Source organism: Apus apus, chromosome 2 (assembly GCF_020740795.1).
Source record: "Apus apus isolate bApuApu2 chromosome 2, bApuApu2.pri.cur, whole genome shotgun sequence".
Classification (NCBI taxonomy): Eukaryota; Metazoa; Chordata; class Aves; order Apodiformes; family Apodidae; genus Apus; species Apus apus.
In genome coordinates, this window is record NC_067283.1 from 24,988,818 (window position 1) to 25,003,317 (window position 14,500).

At 46.3% G+C, this 14,500-nt stretch overlaps 2 protein-coding genes across 3 annotated transcripts; one reads left to right on the plus strand and one right to left on the minus strand.

Moving 5' to 3' along the window:
- Positions 1–1,441: 1,441 nt before the first annotated feature.
- On the minus strand, positions 1,442–7,380 carry TFPI2 (tissue factor pathway inhibitor 2). The gene is made up of 5 exons (XM_051612175.1): positions 7,137–7,380; positions 6,854–7,033; positions 6,196–6,375; positions 4,782–4,955; positions 1,442–2,547 (listed from the first exon to the last, which is right to left on the minus strand). The coding sequence occupies exons 1-5, from the start codon at positions 7,216–7,218 to the stop codon at positions 2,444–2,446; spliced, it is 720 nt and encodes a 239-aa protein (XP_051468135.1). The 5' UTR covers positions 7,219–7,380; the 3' UTR covers positions 1,442–2,443.
- Positions 7,381–10,709: 3,329 nt separating this feature from the next.
- LOC127380558 (guanine nucleotide-binding protein G(I)/G(S)/G(O) subunit gamma-11) lies at positions 10,710–14,406 on the plus strand. 2 transcript variants are annotated; one of them, XM_051609709.1, is made up of 3 exons: positions 10,710–10,909; positions 11,053–11,156; positions 13,934–14,406. In XM_051609709.1, the coding sequence occupies exons 2-3, from the start codon at positions 11,061–11,063 to the stop codon at positions 14,057–14,059; spliced, it is 222 nt and encodes a 73-aa protein (XP_051465669.1). In that variant the 5' UTR covers positions 10,710–10,909; positions 11,053–11,060; the 3' UTR covers positions 14,060–14,406. The 2 variants fall into 2 exon arrangements, with proteins under 2 accessions (XP_051465669.1, XP_051465667.1); XM_051609707.1 differs by having other exon boundaries at positions 10,719–11,156.
- Positions 14,407–14,500: the final 94 nt, after the last annotated feature.

Sequence of the window (14,500 nt, forward strand, 5' to 3'; positions counted from 1 at the left end):
ATATCAGGTAGAGAAAGGCTTGAAATCCAAGCCTCTAGTATTTAACTGAGTACCCTAGCAAAGTCCTTACACTTTGAATTACGTTATTATGCAAGAAAGAAAGGGCATGTGGAGCAGCCACCCTACAAATGGGGCTGCAGTGGCCACTCCTGCATCCTGGATGGGGTCTGGTCCATCACAAAAGCTCTTGCTGATCTCCTGAAGGGACATGAGCAGATTATCCAACTCTTGGATCCCTTCCAGGACACTATCTGGGTATTGCATTACCCAGGATATGTTGTGATATGTGAACAGGCACCCAATTCTGGGACCAAAAAAGTAAACTGAGATGCAGCTGCTCAGATTTTGGGCTTGCTTTAAATCCCAGGTCCACTTTTGAATCCCGCCCTAAGATACTCCTATAAATGTCAGACCTAGAGAGCTAAGGAGCAATAGGCCTTTTCTCAAATATGTTGCCGGAGATCATACCTCACAGTGACACTGTTAAAATGGCCATCACCTAGAGTTTAAAACAGTGTTTAAATTGAACTCTGACTTCCCAAATTGAACTCTGACTTCCCAAATTGATGTGGGTTTTAAGCCATGGCCAGAAATCTGTAACAAATGCAGTGTGCTGTGATAGTGCTAAGTATGAAAAAAATATGCATAGGGACACTGTGGGCTGCTGCTCTAAGCAACATGACCAAATTTCATGGCCTGAGGGAAGGGACACGGGCAGATTCAATGGGAGGCGTGCCTGGTCTCTCCTCCAGGAGCTTAGATTGGCCCTGTTTCTGTTTGAAGACTGGGTACCAGAGAAGAGGTTTGGTATGGGACAAATGTTCAAAATGTTGTCACTAGTTACCTGCAATCTTCTGTCACAGAGCGTGACAGAGTGTGTTCGTTCATCTGCAATAAGCAATAGATGAATTGAAATAAGAAGGGTTTTTTATATCAAGAACCAGAAATGGAGTGGTAGAAAGACTATGGCAAGCACATCCAACTGAGCAAATCCAGCAGTGTGAGAAAAAGGACTTAAAAAAACCCTAATCTTGACTAGTTTTCCCATCATGTTCCCTCTCCAAAATGGGGATAAAGCACACATGTGAAATTTTCTAACTGAAAGCCAATGTCACCTCAAGCAAACAGCCCACTACCCACACAAAAGTTCTTCAGACACTGACACATCAAACAGGAGACCCAGCAGCAGACAATCAGCTTAACAAAGCACCCCTTTGAGAGCAGCTTTTTAGGGAGAGCCAGCTGAGCCACAAAAACTGCTGGGGATGAATGATATCAATTCAATTTACTGGCTTTCTTCAAATAAAAACTTCAGCATAAGGAAATTATTTGAGAGACAAATAAACTCTGCTGGAGTCATAATTAGGGAATAATCACACATATTTGTGTATACAAGTAATTCAGGATAATTTACAGAAGCATATGATAGAATAAACTCTCCTATTTTTCTCAAAAATATTTTATTAACATTACTTATAAATTCATATTTAGAAAACATTGCAGGTGAAATTAACTGAAATTCAAACATGGCTCAAATACAAAACATAAAAGAGGGTGCAATAATATCAACATACACATAATCTACCATAAGAAATACAATAATACCTCAAAAGAGGGATTACATGAGATTTTCAGAGGCTTCTGCTCTTCTGCTTTAACAGCCTCTGCACAAACACCAGTATCAAGATCCTCAGCAAATGCTGTCAGTGTAGCTCCATTAAAATAAATAAAAATATGCTGATTTATGATATACAAGGACCTGGAGTGTAACTTAGCAGAAATTTCAAACATCGTGAAAAAGTAATGGCTACATTTTCATTTTAATACTCAAGTAGCTTATTCATTGCCTTTGTGTTAATCCAAGAATCCCTATCCAAAATTTTATTTTATGGGATGAGCCAGATTTAAGTTTATACTTCTTTTAGTGTTATGAAGGCTTCTAAAAGCCTTGACTATGAACGTAAGTCTACTGAAATGATAGTGCCAAAGTATGTACAATGTCAGGGAGATAAACTTCTGAACACATTTTTGAAAGGTTCCTTTTATTTAGCAAGCAGAAGATGCCAAAAAAATCCGTGGTAGTGATTTAGCTTTGTACTCTCCTTAGTTATACTAAGAGACAACTGATTTTTTAAATCTTAATTGATATGTAACAGCTGAAATATTCTCCCAAGGCAGTACTAACATTCCCCCATAAAAACCTGGAAATCTAAATATCCGGCTTTGCCAAAGTATTACTGCAAAGACAACAGAAGAGAAGAACCAAACTTAGGTTCATTCTTCTTCCATTAAATGCAGTTCTTTATAAAAAGTAAGTGGGAAATAAAAAGCAGTTCTGAAAGACAGAACTATGTCGGTGTATAAAACTGTGTGGAAACTATCTTACAAAAGAAGAAAGTGGAATCAAAAGAAGGTGTTTCAAACATCCAAGTGCACATCTGCTTTAAGACTTCGGGTTATACGTCTGAGGCTTTTTAACCAATTTGATAATCCTTTTTCTGCGGAATGCGCTTGTTGGCTTGTTGATTTTTGGTTTCTGAGACCCTGCTAAGAAAACAAAGGGAGCAGTTAGGGAAACAGTACAACAAAACTGTTACTACTCTTTATTGTTTGGGGTTTTTTTCGTATTATGCTTTTCAAGCAATTGATAATAATAATAAATAACAGCAAACATAACAGAAACTGTAAAATATGTTGTGGACTCCCTATTCTGACACACTGTAAGGTCTCATATAAGGTCTCACTTTTGGCACTGGAGTCCTACTTTGCTGCTCTGTCTGAGCAAGTATCCAAGTCTTTTCTAGCTGTCCTGCAGTGGTAACAGAATGGAATTAAACACACATTTCTCTGAACAACACTGGGGTGAAGTCTAAAATACAAGCACTGCTTGTGGGAGATGAAGAGTTAAAATTATTTAGGTTTCTGCACAGAACTGAGTTTCACACAGAAGCTGCAGAGTGGCCAAAGACAGTCTGAGGTTATCTCCAGGAGTGATCACAAAGGCTGTATGAAAGGTATGAATGCCATTCAGAAAACAAGTACTTTGCAAACCTGACTGAAAATCCCTTGTCTTTGTGCTACCCGTTTACCTGCACATAGAGCCCTGTGAGCAGTCTCAAATCCTTTTGCTGTCACCCCAATGTATTTTTCTTTTCCAATATAAACTTTTTCAACTAATGAATCAGAAACCTTTTCACTCTAAAAGCTACAAATCAATTCAAACAGCAGTTGCGTATTTGCACCGTGAAGTTAAAACTGAATTCACCCAGGGCTGCTGGGAAGGGAATTACTGGAGTAGGAGAGGAGTGGCTTAAGCTGCCTTCAAGATTCCCTTAACTTGTTGTTCACTCCCAGTCTATAGAAATGAATATGTATAGCACAACATCAACTAGTACTAATTATGCCCTTAACTATGGGCTCTGGATGTACCAAGACTTACTGAATTGTGAAATGTACCAGTTAGTGAAAAAGCTTATAACTGATCCTTTACTTTTGGCTATCTGGTGCTGTAGTCATGAGACAGATGGTGTTTCTGTGCTCCTTCTTCCCCAGAAAGAGTGAGGTAGGGAGAACCTGCAGGTGGCTCTGGCTACGTGTGGGCAGGGGCAGGGCACAGAGGCAAGATGCTGAAGAGGCAGTGGCCTTCCTCCTCTCCCTTTGCACACTGAGGCTGTAGCCTGGCCATACCATTTCCCAGGCAGTAATAGACACAAATGAGATAATAAAAAGCAGACTTAGTGTGCTATTAAAGACTCCATCACAATATTAGAATGGCAGAGACACACTCAGACTTGTCATGCACAGAAAAATTACTGCCATGACTAACTGCTAGAGAATATTTTTACTTCTGAGGACTATGCTTAGGGTGCAATCTTTGCCCCAGCCCTAGATTTCCAGTCTAGAACTGAAGAATTATCTCCTAATTTAAGCTTTCTGACTACACATCTTCCTTACTGAAGTACTAGGACCTTGTGCATATCTCATGTTTAAAACAGAGCTACTTTTGGGCTTCTTTTCCACCTAAACGTCAATATACATGCTAGAAACAGGTTTAATTTTGCTTAGAAATGTATCAGTTTTATGTATTGTGCTCTGTCTGCTTCTTCAGTACTCTGAGGATCAACATATAATTATGCCTCTTTTCTCTCTCATTGATATACATACCAAGTTAATTAGAGTATTAAAACTTGCAATAACTGGTATGAAGACAGGACTGCAGGTAAATGCACAACTGTTTTGACTTACAAACCCAGCCAGTAGCTGATTTGAAAAAAAACACATTTTGAAAAATCAATTATCATTCTTAACCCTTCCCCCTATGGCCACAGAAGCAGCTGACTCAGCCCAACTGATGAGGCAGAAATCTTTATTAATGGGAATGGGAAATGGGAGGATGGTAACTGCTGGAAATGCAAAGACAAGAAGTAAAATGATTTCACAACTTTCTTTAATCCCACTTTAAAGTACCTGGAAGAAAATGAGACCTTAATTAGTGTTCATGCTGGTACTGAACAGTTTAAAGACTGATTCCTTGTGGACTCTAGTAAGTTAATTAGTCTTTTCATGTGTCCTTCTTTAAGTTTCATTCAAAAATGATGTAACCACCTCACATTTCACCGTTCTTGTCAGAAGAACTTAGTGTCACATCTCAGTTTTCCCTGCCTTTGAAAACCCTGAGTCCAAAAACTGAAAAGCCTCCAATCCTAACAAGCCACGGTGAGTATTGGATTACTTCTCTGCTTGTGACAGACCAATAAAAAAAAACAACACGGACACCTTACCTTTTCTGCAGACATTGTAGCAGTCTGTTTCAGTAACAAAGTTGTTGGCGTTTCCACCACAGCCAGTATATTTGAACTCCTTACATGATTTAGTCTTGGCGTCATAGTAATAGCGAGGCACAGAAGAAGAACACAATCCTTCATCCTTTGGGCTATAGCATAGCAAGGGACCAGCTTGAAAGAGAGAAGGGGAGAGAATAAAAGAGAGAGAGAAAGACAAATTACACGAAGGCAATCTCTATGTCTGGCTTCTTAAAATTTACCCTGCAATAAATTTTGTGGCTAAACAGCTCTTGTTACCAACGACTGAGTCAGAGTTAGTATATCATAATTCCTGTGAGTTACGAATCTGAAAAAGCAACTGACAGTCCCAGAAAATAGAACTAGTATTCCACAAGTGAAATGCATTGTCTTCCCCCATTTTTGGTGCCATACATACAACAGGCGAGATACTTCTAGTCTGGCTAGAAGTCTTATTCCATATAATAAAACACTAATTCCACTGGAACTACCTCTGTAGATTAAAAAGGTACTATTTTGTTTATCCTTGCTATGATTTTGCCAGAAAATCCTGCCTGCTTGAAGCAAAAAAGTACAAAACCCAGCACTTAAAGAATCAGCACTCAGAAGAATCATGCTTAACTTTGCCTCAACAAAATTTTACTTTTCTTGTTGGAGACTTTTTATCAATTTATTGGATATGCAATATAGAAATTAAAAATAGTTCAGCGGTCACCTAAGAAAACACTGATAATCTGTCATATAACTGTCTCATCAAGCATTAATACAGCTTAAGCAGTGAGAGTTTTTATATACTCTCGTAGATGTCTCTTCCACAAGGATCCTGCATTGCACTGGATATTAATCTACTGTTTATGACAATACTTAGCTATAGTCACCTGCTCATAATTACCACCTCTCTCCTTCAAAGCTCGTATGAGAGACAGAGAAGAGTCACATCAGGAAAAAACTTTTCTCAGAAGTTGAGCTGCTGAGTGCCAAAAACCCCAGCCACCTAACACCATTTCTCAACCCTGAATTTTAGAAAGACACTTCCACTTTATAATAGGATATCACTGCCCTGAACATGACTGCCACAACATCTCATGCATCTGCCTCAACACAGATCTCCAACCTTGTTTCTCTTCAGATTACACATGTCAAGAGATCAGTTGGGTGTAGCTGTGGGCATAAATTTAAGGCCACAAGATAAAACTAACATGGCATTTTTGCTCTTTCACTAACAGCTGAGACACGTGACACATGAAATTCTGCAGACAATATAAAGATCCACTTCACAGAAATCTTAAAAAATACAACTATACGGATATTCAGAGGAAAATACCAAACAAAGTATCATCTTCATGCCGCTTTCAAACCATCTGTTTTATTAAAAATTTGGAACAAGCATTACTTTTCTCTGGCAGACAGTGGTCCACACAAGACTGCAAATCTCTGAAGTTGTTGCCATTTCCATAACAGCCTCCATAGATGAACTCTTCACACCTCATCGAGGTCAAGTTAAAGGCATATCTTTTTAGATGACTCCTGCAAGGTCCTCCATCAGCCTCCATCCGGCATAATTTGGGCACTTCTGCAAAAAAACAAAATTCATCGTCTGTAAAATCAACCCTTCATGCTTCTGGTATTGAACAATATGGTAATGTAGACAAAATTGTATTAATCCAGTTCCAGGCAAGTCACAGGCTGTTTCACCACCTGCATTCTTAAATAAAGCGGGATAAGCTGTACAGAAGGAATCTGGTGCATTAATTAGGAGTTACTTATAATACTAAGTTACATATTAATAGTTCAATTCTGCATGTTGCCTCTGAGACAACTCGTTCTAATTTCTCTGCTAAGACTGACATCAGTGAGGCAGCTGTCACAAGCAGGGGGGACAGCCAGACGGGGTGGGTACAGAGCATCCTGTGAGCAGCGCAGCCTTCCCAGTGCTCCCACAGCCCCTCTCCAGCCCCTGCCATTCCGGGGGCGCTCCGGGGAACCAGGCCCCCTCCTCGGCTCGGTCCCCGGGGCTGAAGAGAGCAGCCGAAGCCAGTGACCGAACTCACTCTTGATGGTCCAGCAGCTCTTTTCGCAGTCGTCGAAGGTGAGGAAGTTGTTGGCATTACCATGGCAGCCCCCGTAGGTGAACTCCTGGCAGCTCTGCGTGTACCTGTCGTAGTACCAGCGCGGCACCAGGGCGCGGCAGGGGCCCTCGTCGGGGGGCAGCAGGCAGGCGCGCTGCTTCTCTGCGGGAGACACCAGCGACCGGGGCTGAAGCCACCTCGGCGGCAGAGGCGGCCCCGGCCCCTCGCAACCCCCCCGGGGGTCCCGCCGAGCGCCCGCTCCTACCTGTGAGGCTGCGCGCAGGCAGGGCCGCGCAGGCCAGCGGCAGCAGCAGCGCGGCCAGCGGGAGGCGGCGGCCAGCGGCCATGTCGGGCGGGTGGCAGCGGGGTCCCGGCAGCGGGCAGCGCTGTGCGGCCCGACAGCAGCGCTTTATATACGCTGAGACGGCTTCCCCGGGCCGCCTCCTTCCTTGCGCATGTAGTGGGAGGGGAAGGTCTGATTCAGCGGGGCGGCAGGTCCCCGCTGACCCGGCCGTCACCGGGGCGCGGCAGCCTGCGCGCCTGCGTGAGTCCCGGGGGCGCGGGCAGCCTCCCGCCGCACCGCCATCGAGGGGCCCGCGGCCGGGGGGTGCAGCCGGGCCCGCGGCGGGGGAGCGGGGACGCTGCCGGGGCTGCCTAGTCTTGGGGCTGCGTCGCCTACGACGGAGGGGGCTCTGTCGCGGGGCTACAGGGAGCTCGCCGGGGTCCGCGGCTTTCCCGTCACTCCCCCAGCCCAGCCCCCTCTCCCCTCACATTACGGGATGATGCTCAAAGAGCATTTCCTGTTAATTACGGCTACATCTGGGACGAGTCACTTAGCGAAGGTCCTCTCCCCCCTCGCTCCTTTGGCAGCCGTTCCCTGTTCGGTGGCTCCGGGCAGAGGGTGGCAGGATGCCGAGGCTAACACAGGCCGCTGAGCTAGTGCCACTGGAGATAACACCAGTCAACCCGCGTTATTAGTTTAATACCGTTGTGTAGAACGCTAATGAACTTGAGGAAACCGAGACACCGTCAGAGGGCTCGGACTCCGAGAAAAGCCAAGGGCCTCAAATGAATGAAACCTCCAGGCAGTTCAAAGAAAGCTGGATTTCAGAAAATATCGTGACTTGTCTTATTTTTTAGGTTTCACCCCACCAGACAATGCAGCGTGATCCGGGGAGGAGGGGGCAGCAAACAGCCTACTTTCCCTCTCTAAGCAGTTAGAGCCATTACATTAATTGCTGTTTACTCCAGGTTTAATATAGTAAGAGAGATAAGAGTGGCTGCAAATGAGGCGTGCTGTCTATAGCTAACAATAAACTAATCTGATCTCCTATTGTCCTTCTCTGCTCCCATTACAGCAAAGGTGTTGGGCCTCAGTCCTTGAAGCAGGTGCTGCAGCTGATGGGATTGCGATACAGGGCCCTGGGAATCTGTGGCCTGCGGGGCAGCAGCCACAGTATGGGCTGTAAGGAGGAGGAACTTCATAGCACCCTGGTTATTTCAGGAACTGACTTTGTCTCCATGGCTTCTCTGCTTTTCTTATATCATGGAGGATTATGACCTAATTTTTCCACATATCTTTATTTTTCAAAAGGTAAGACAGAAGCACAAATTCAATCCCTACCCTACCTAGGTGGCTTCTAAGAGGATACGGATGGCACCTCTCTCCCTCCTTTTTCAGCATCGTTCCTTTTTTCAGAATCTTCAATTGCCAAAGGATAAGTGGGCACTTTAGTGACAAGAAAATAAATCCTGGTACAGTTTGAGACATCAGCATGGGACACATCTGCCATGTTTTAGAATCTTACAGCTACAACTGTTAGCAACAAGTGTCCGCATTTTGAGAGTTTCTTTAAGCTTGTTAAGCACAGAAAATATAATATAGCTTAGGACTCTCCAGTACGAAAACAAAACAAAACAAAACAAACAAAAAAACCCAATTCCCACAGAACAAACAAACAAACAAAACAAAAACAAAAACAAAAACAAAGAAACAAACAAAAAACAAACGAAAAGCAAAATAACAACATACATTTTCTATCTCCAGAAAAAAAAAATAAATCAAAAGGCCATCGTTCTAATGTTAGGAAACTCTGTAGTGATCTTAATATGACTAGGCTGATGTCCTTTAGTTTTCATTGCATTTTGTTGGAATTGCAAAAAAAGTCATTGAAATGCCACTTTAAACAGTGCCAACAAAATTAATACTGTCATGTAGATATTGTTTTCCATATTTTACATTTCCTCTGTGCACACACACATACAAATCAAAGTCTGAGTTAAACCCACCTATTCATCAGTACTGCAGGACAGTGTAGCCTTTATTTAGCTGCTCCTTTGCTGTACAGCAAAGAAGTTCACTTAGATTAGATAAGTATCTGTACTAGATACTTATATGAACTAGAGTAAAAGTTAACACAAGTGGTAGAAAGTCCTTTATTAACCGCAGTCAGCAGTCAGTCACATTAGGAAACAGCTGACCAGCTTTCCATTACAGGGTTATTGATACCGAGATGCAACTGTCCTTCCCACCCTAACCAGGCTAACCATGTGCCAAATCCCACCCTCAGCTCAATCCCATATCTGCCACCAGCACAGCCTCAAGGGCTTTCCGTACCACAATGTTTTTGCTCCCACCAGCAGCCCTGACTCCTCTGGGACCCCATTCCACCTAGGAACGAGCAGCTGGCAAGGTTTGGGGATATAGCTTCCAGTGTAGATCATGGGGGTGTAGAAATTGCATACCAACAGCTGGGAAGGGCAGACAATAGCCAGAGGCAGGGGGGGAAGAGAAACTGATTTCAGTGAACTAGCTAAAATAAAATACATACAAACCCCCAGATCACTATAGAAGAAGTACAGGACAAGAAAGATGTGAATCTTTCATACTGCTAGCAGCCGCTTACATTGGTGAGTAGGGAGAGGACAAAGGAGTGTCTTTAAGGGGAAAAGCCAGAGGTGGAAAGAGGGAGGAGCGACTTCCTATATGGGCCTTTAAAGTGCCAAATCAGAGAAGGAGTCATGCAGGCCCTTTCTAATTACTGCTTCCAGGTCTGCAGCTCTGTTCAGTGTAACAGGTGGTGGATTCTGCCTCCACTGGCGGTGTAGGAAAGCAACTGCTAGGATCAGGGATGCTAGGTTCTGTACAAGCACGCACGGAAGGATCAGCCTATTTTCAAAGAGCATAGCCCCCTGTTTGGGATTTAGACCTCAGAAGTATATGCAACCACAGGAGAAAGGTGGCCTAACTCCTTCTTGTGTTTTCTGAACTCATCGCTTCTGTTACAGATGATGCCCCGTCATAATACGTGACACCTGCCATAACTCCATGGCTCCACAGAGGCTCTGAGCAGGCCAGGCATGACATCTCACACACAGAGCTGAAATTCTACTTTGCAGACATACCTGCCAAATGAAAGTTGCTGTGTCTGCTGTTGGGTGCCTGTCCGCCTGCCAGGACACCTGACCTGAGAGCCATTCTTTCCCCTTTCTGTGTTTTAGTCCAGCTCATTCATAGTTGCAAAACACAGGTATCAAGGAACGTGCCCATGCATACCACCTGCTGCTGCCTTAGCTGCTGGGCAGACGAGCACAGAACCCAGGGATGCTGGCTCAGGCACACAGGAATCATTGCAAGGGACAGGAGGAGCAGAAGGAGGTGGCAGGGAAAGAAAGACGGCACCGCTGAGCCAAAACACCGGGCCAACCGCAACGGCGCTGCGTTTGCTCCACAATGGTGGCAGAGGGGGAGAGGGGAAGCCAGCACACAAGGGTCTCTGCAGCAGCCCGTGGCGCTGGGGCCGAGCGCCCTGCCAGTGGCCGTGCCGGGGCGGTCGGCCGGACCCTCCCTGTGCAGGGCCCGTGTCAACGCCCCGGTTCCCCCGCAGCGGGGCCAGATCGGGCGGCGGGTTTTAATCCGGTTCGGGGTAACTAGCGGAGCGGTTTAAAGGCCGGAGCGGCGCGGGGAACGGGTGCCAGGCGCGCCGGAAAGGAAGTGGCCGCCGCCGCTGGGCAGCGGGGCAGCCCGGACAGCACCGTGTGAGTGAGCCCAGGGGCGGGCCGCGGGTGGCCGTCCCACCGCCCCGCCGTCCCACCGCCCCTCGCCTGCCCGGGGATCCGGCCCCGGCGCCCTCGCTGCCCAGAGGTAACCTTTTGTCCTCCCTCCCTCCGCGTTTTGCCAGTGTAGACAATGCCAGCCATTAACATCGAGGACCTCAGCGAGAAGGACAAATTGAAAATGGAAGTGGAGCAGCTCCGGAAAGAAGTGAAGCTGGAGAGGCAGCCGGTGAGTGGCCGCGGAGAAGGGGCCGGGGGCTGCCCGTCCGCCGGGGCCGGCTCTGTTACTCCCCGGGCGGGGTTGCGGGGGCTCATGCGGCGCCCGGGGGCACGTCGGGCGGGCGGCGGGGCCGGGCGCGGCGGCCCAGCACGGAGCGGGAGCGTCCCGTCCTGCCCGGCGGGCCCGACAGGGGTGGGGGAAGCGGGGCTTGGGGAACCCATCTCCGGGACAACCCTAGCAGTTTTGGGACGACCGCAGTTTGCACCCTCCTTGGGTGGCTGGCGACATACCACCGCTAGCACTGTGTAGGAGCGCCGGTCCTACACGGGGGTGGCTGTGCAGCGAGGCGGGAGAAGGGCCTTACAGGTTCCTCGGTAAAAGGCGCTGGAATCTGCCAATGCCAGGTGAGGCGGTGGTGTCCCGGCGGGAAGTCCTGCTGCGGCACCGCTCCCCGTCCCGTCGGGGACCAGACCACACCGCAGCCAGCCGGGCTGCGGGAGAAGCGGTGCGGCTGCGGCCGCCCTCTGTCCCGGCACCGCTCCCCTGCTTCACCCGCTGTGCACGTCCCGCACAGGGCAGGAGCGGGAACAGGGCAGTGATCCATCCAGCCTTGACCATAGAAACATGATACCTCTAGTCATTTACACTGGTTGTTCCTTTCCACAGGTGATGTAGTTTCCAGTGAAACTTTTGTGGGCTTTGCGCTTCTATAGATGAACGACATGCAGAACAGAGCTCGCTCCATGATAAAACTTTTTAAATTTTCTTTTCTTTGTTACTCTGCATGCCAGCAGAAGGAAACTACTTATAAATAAACCCTTCTAGTTAGGACTAAAAATACATTTATATGTGGGAACCAGTGGCATTAGTCACTCTGATTACATTGCAGGTCCAGGTGTTTAGCCCAGAAAATAAGAAAGCCACGGTTGTGTTTTAGCTGTCAGGTAGGTATCAGTCATTGTAGATGTTACAGTATAGTCTAAAGCTCCAGCAGTATTGAGGACTCCACATCCAAATACTATAGATATCGACATCATGCCTCAGAAAATTCCCAAGCAAGCAAAATTTACTCTGTAGGATGTACATGTTTTTAAATTTTTGCCCAGATATTCAGAATAACCCAAAAGTCTGATCACTGTAGGGAAATGGACATTTTCAAATTACTTTTAGTAAAGCACAGACAACATCCTAATGTTACTAGGGCATTATAACAGTTTCACTGTGAGAATGAAATCTGAGTTGCAATTGTCCCAGTCCTCTGTTACCTGTATGGGAGTGACAGGGAGAGGCTGAAGCCACACTTCTGTTGTCCTCAAAAGTAAAAACGTTTAGCCAAAGTCTTCTTTCCTATAACTCTACAGCATAAAGTGGAAATATCCGTTTGAATTATTATTTTTAATTAATATAAATGTCTGACTGTGTTTTTAAGCAGACTTTTTTTTCACAAATGTGAAAAAGATCCTGGTAGTGCTGACTGAAGTGAAACAAACCCTAGTCCTGCATAAATTTTGCAGCACAACTTCACTGTAACATAAGGTGCCCCAATTTGAATCAACGGGGTTTGTGAAGCACTGAAGAGCAAGACATGTTTAATGGGACTTGTAGGTCCAAATTCTTTGCTCTAAGGCAGGTAGAGGTTCTTAGACATTATTTGATGCACTATTTAATTGGGAATTAACTTTTTTTTTGTTTGTTTCCTGATGGCTTAAAGCTTAATTTTGCACAGGTCATGCTCTGTTGTCTGCGATACAGCAGGTAAATTCAATCGTTCTCTTGTCATAATTTTACCTATGGAGTAAAAGATAATCAACAAAGAAGACAAGGGGCCTTAAGTTAGAAATACCAGTCATCTGATGGCCTGGCCAACAGCTGGTTCCTGCTGCTGACTCTGCACTGCTGTGCCTTTGCAGGGATTGCGGGTAGGAAGGGAGGAGGTGGGGACAGAGCCTGGAGCGTCTCCTCAGACATGTCAGCTATTCGAGCACCTAGGAACAGTTTCTGTTGATATAAGGAAGGGAAACGACAGATGTGCGTGGACGAGGATCCTCTGGCGCTGCTGGGGGCCCCTTGTTCACCTTCAGGCTCTTCAGACTTCATGTGCTTCACGTTACTTCACGTGCTGCGTGTGCTCCTGCCTCAGTGAGCACAAACTAAACCAGATTCTTCTTCACAGGCGGGTTCTGTGCAGGTTTGCCCACATCAGTGGTAGTTTGCTATGAATGTCATACAAAGTGTCACGCATGTTATAATACAATAGGCTATTTTATTAATGGTTGTTTGAAATAACCCCAGGTAACCTGTAGTAAAATGTCAAGTCTCTCCTATTCAGGAGGCACGGTTGCTATTGTAGAGCTGCAAGGTGAGAATTTGTATTTCTACTGAAAAATCCTTACTGACTGTTTTGTTTGGGAAAAAAACATAAAGTCATAAACACTTACTGAATTCGAAGTTACTGATCCTGAACCACTGACCATAAATCATGTTGATGCTGAGGGAGAGTGTGATCCGCAGCTTAATAACACTGTATTGGCTAATCAAAACAAAACACTGAAAATGCAAGTTTAACTCTGCAGTGCTGTTCAGGGTGGCAGATGCATGCCCAGTGATACTCACGTGTACTGTGAATATCAGGCTGTGGAAAAGTGGAAGAAAGCTGAGTCTGCACACGCTTAGGGCTGGCAAAAGAAAGGATGTGAAATCACTGGTTCTCACATGTCCTCAGCTGTTCTGATGTGCCCGGTGAGCTCCGGCCGTAATGCAGCCGCTTCTCTGTTCTTTCACTCGAGGTGTCCAAGTGCTCCGAAGAGATCAAGAACTACATCGAGGAGCGGTCGGGCGAGGACCCGCTGGTGAAGGGGGTTCCTGAGGACAAGAACCCCTTCAAGGAGAAGGGAGGCTGTGTCATCGCTTAGGAAAGCGAGCCCAGCGCCTGTCACCTGGAGCAGACAGTCTTCTTGTACCTGCAGGGAGTCACTAGCGTGTCCCCACCGCCGCGGGTCCTTGTGGAACAAGCACAGGAGCGGATTTCTTGTCGTCCTCATTTTTTTTTTAATTATTTTTATTTTATTTTATTTTTCTTACAAAAAATAAAGAAACCAACCGAAAGCAGCCGAGACCCGCGCGGGTCGCTGGCCAGGGACGGCTGTCCCCCGCTCCCCGGCGCGGCCGGGACGGCTCCTCCCGCTTCGCGGTGCCCGCTTTCGCAGCCGCTAAGTTGCTTCATAGCTGTCCGTTGGCATTAAAGAAAACTTGTCTATAACCCGAGAGCCTGCCGTGCCTTCCTGCGGGGGAACGGAGCTGGAGGAGGGATGGGACGGGACAGGGCGGTGCAGGGGCCGTCGGGCTGACCGGCC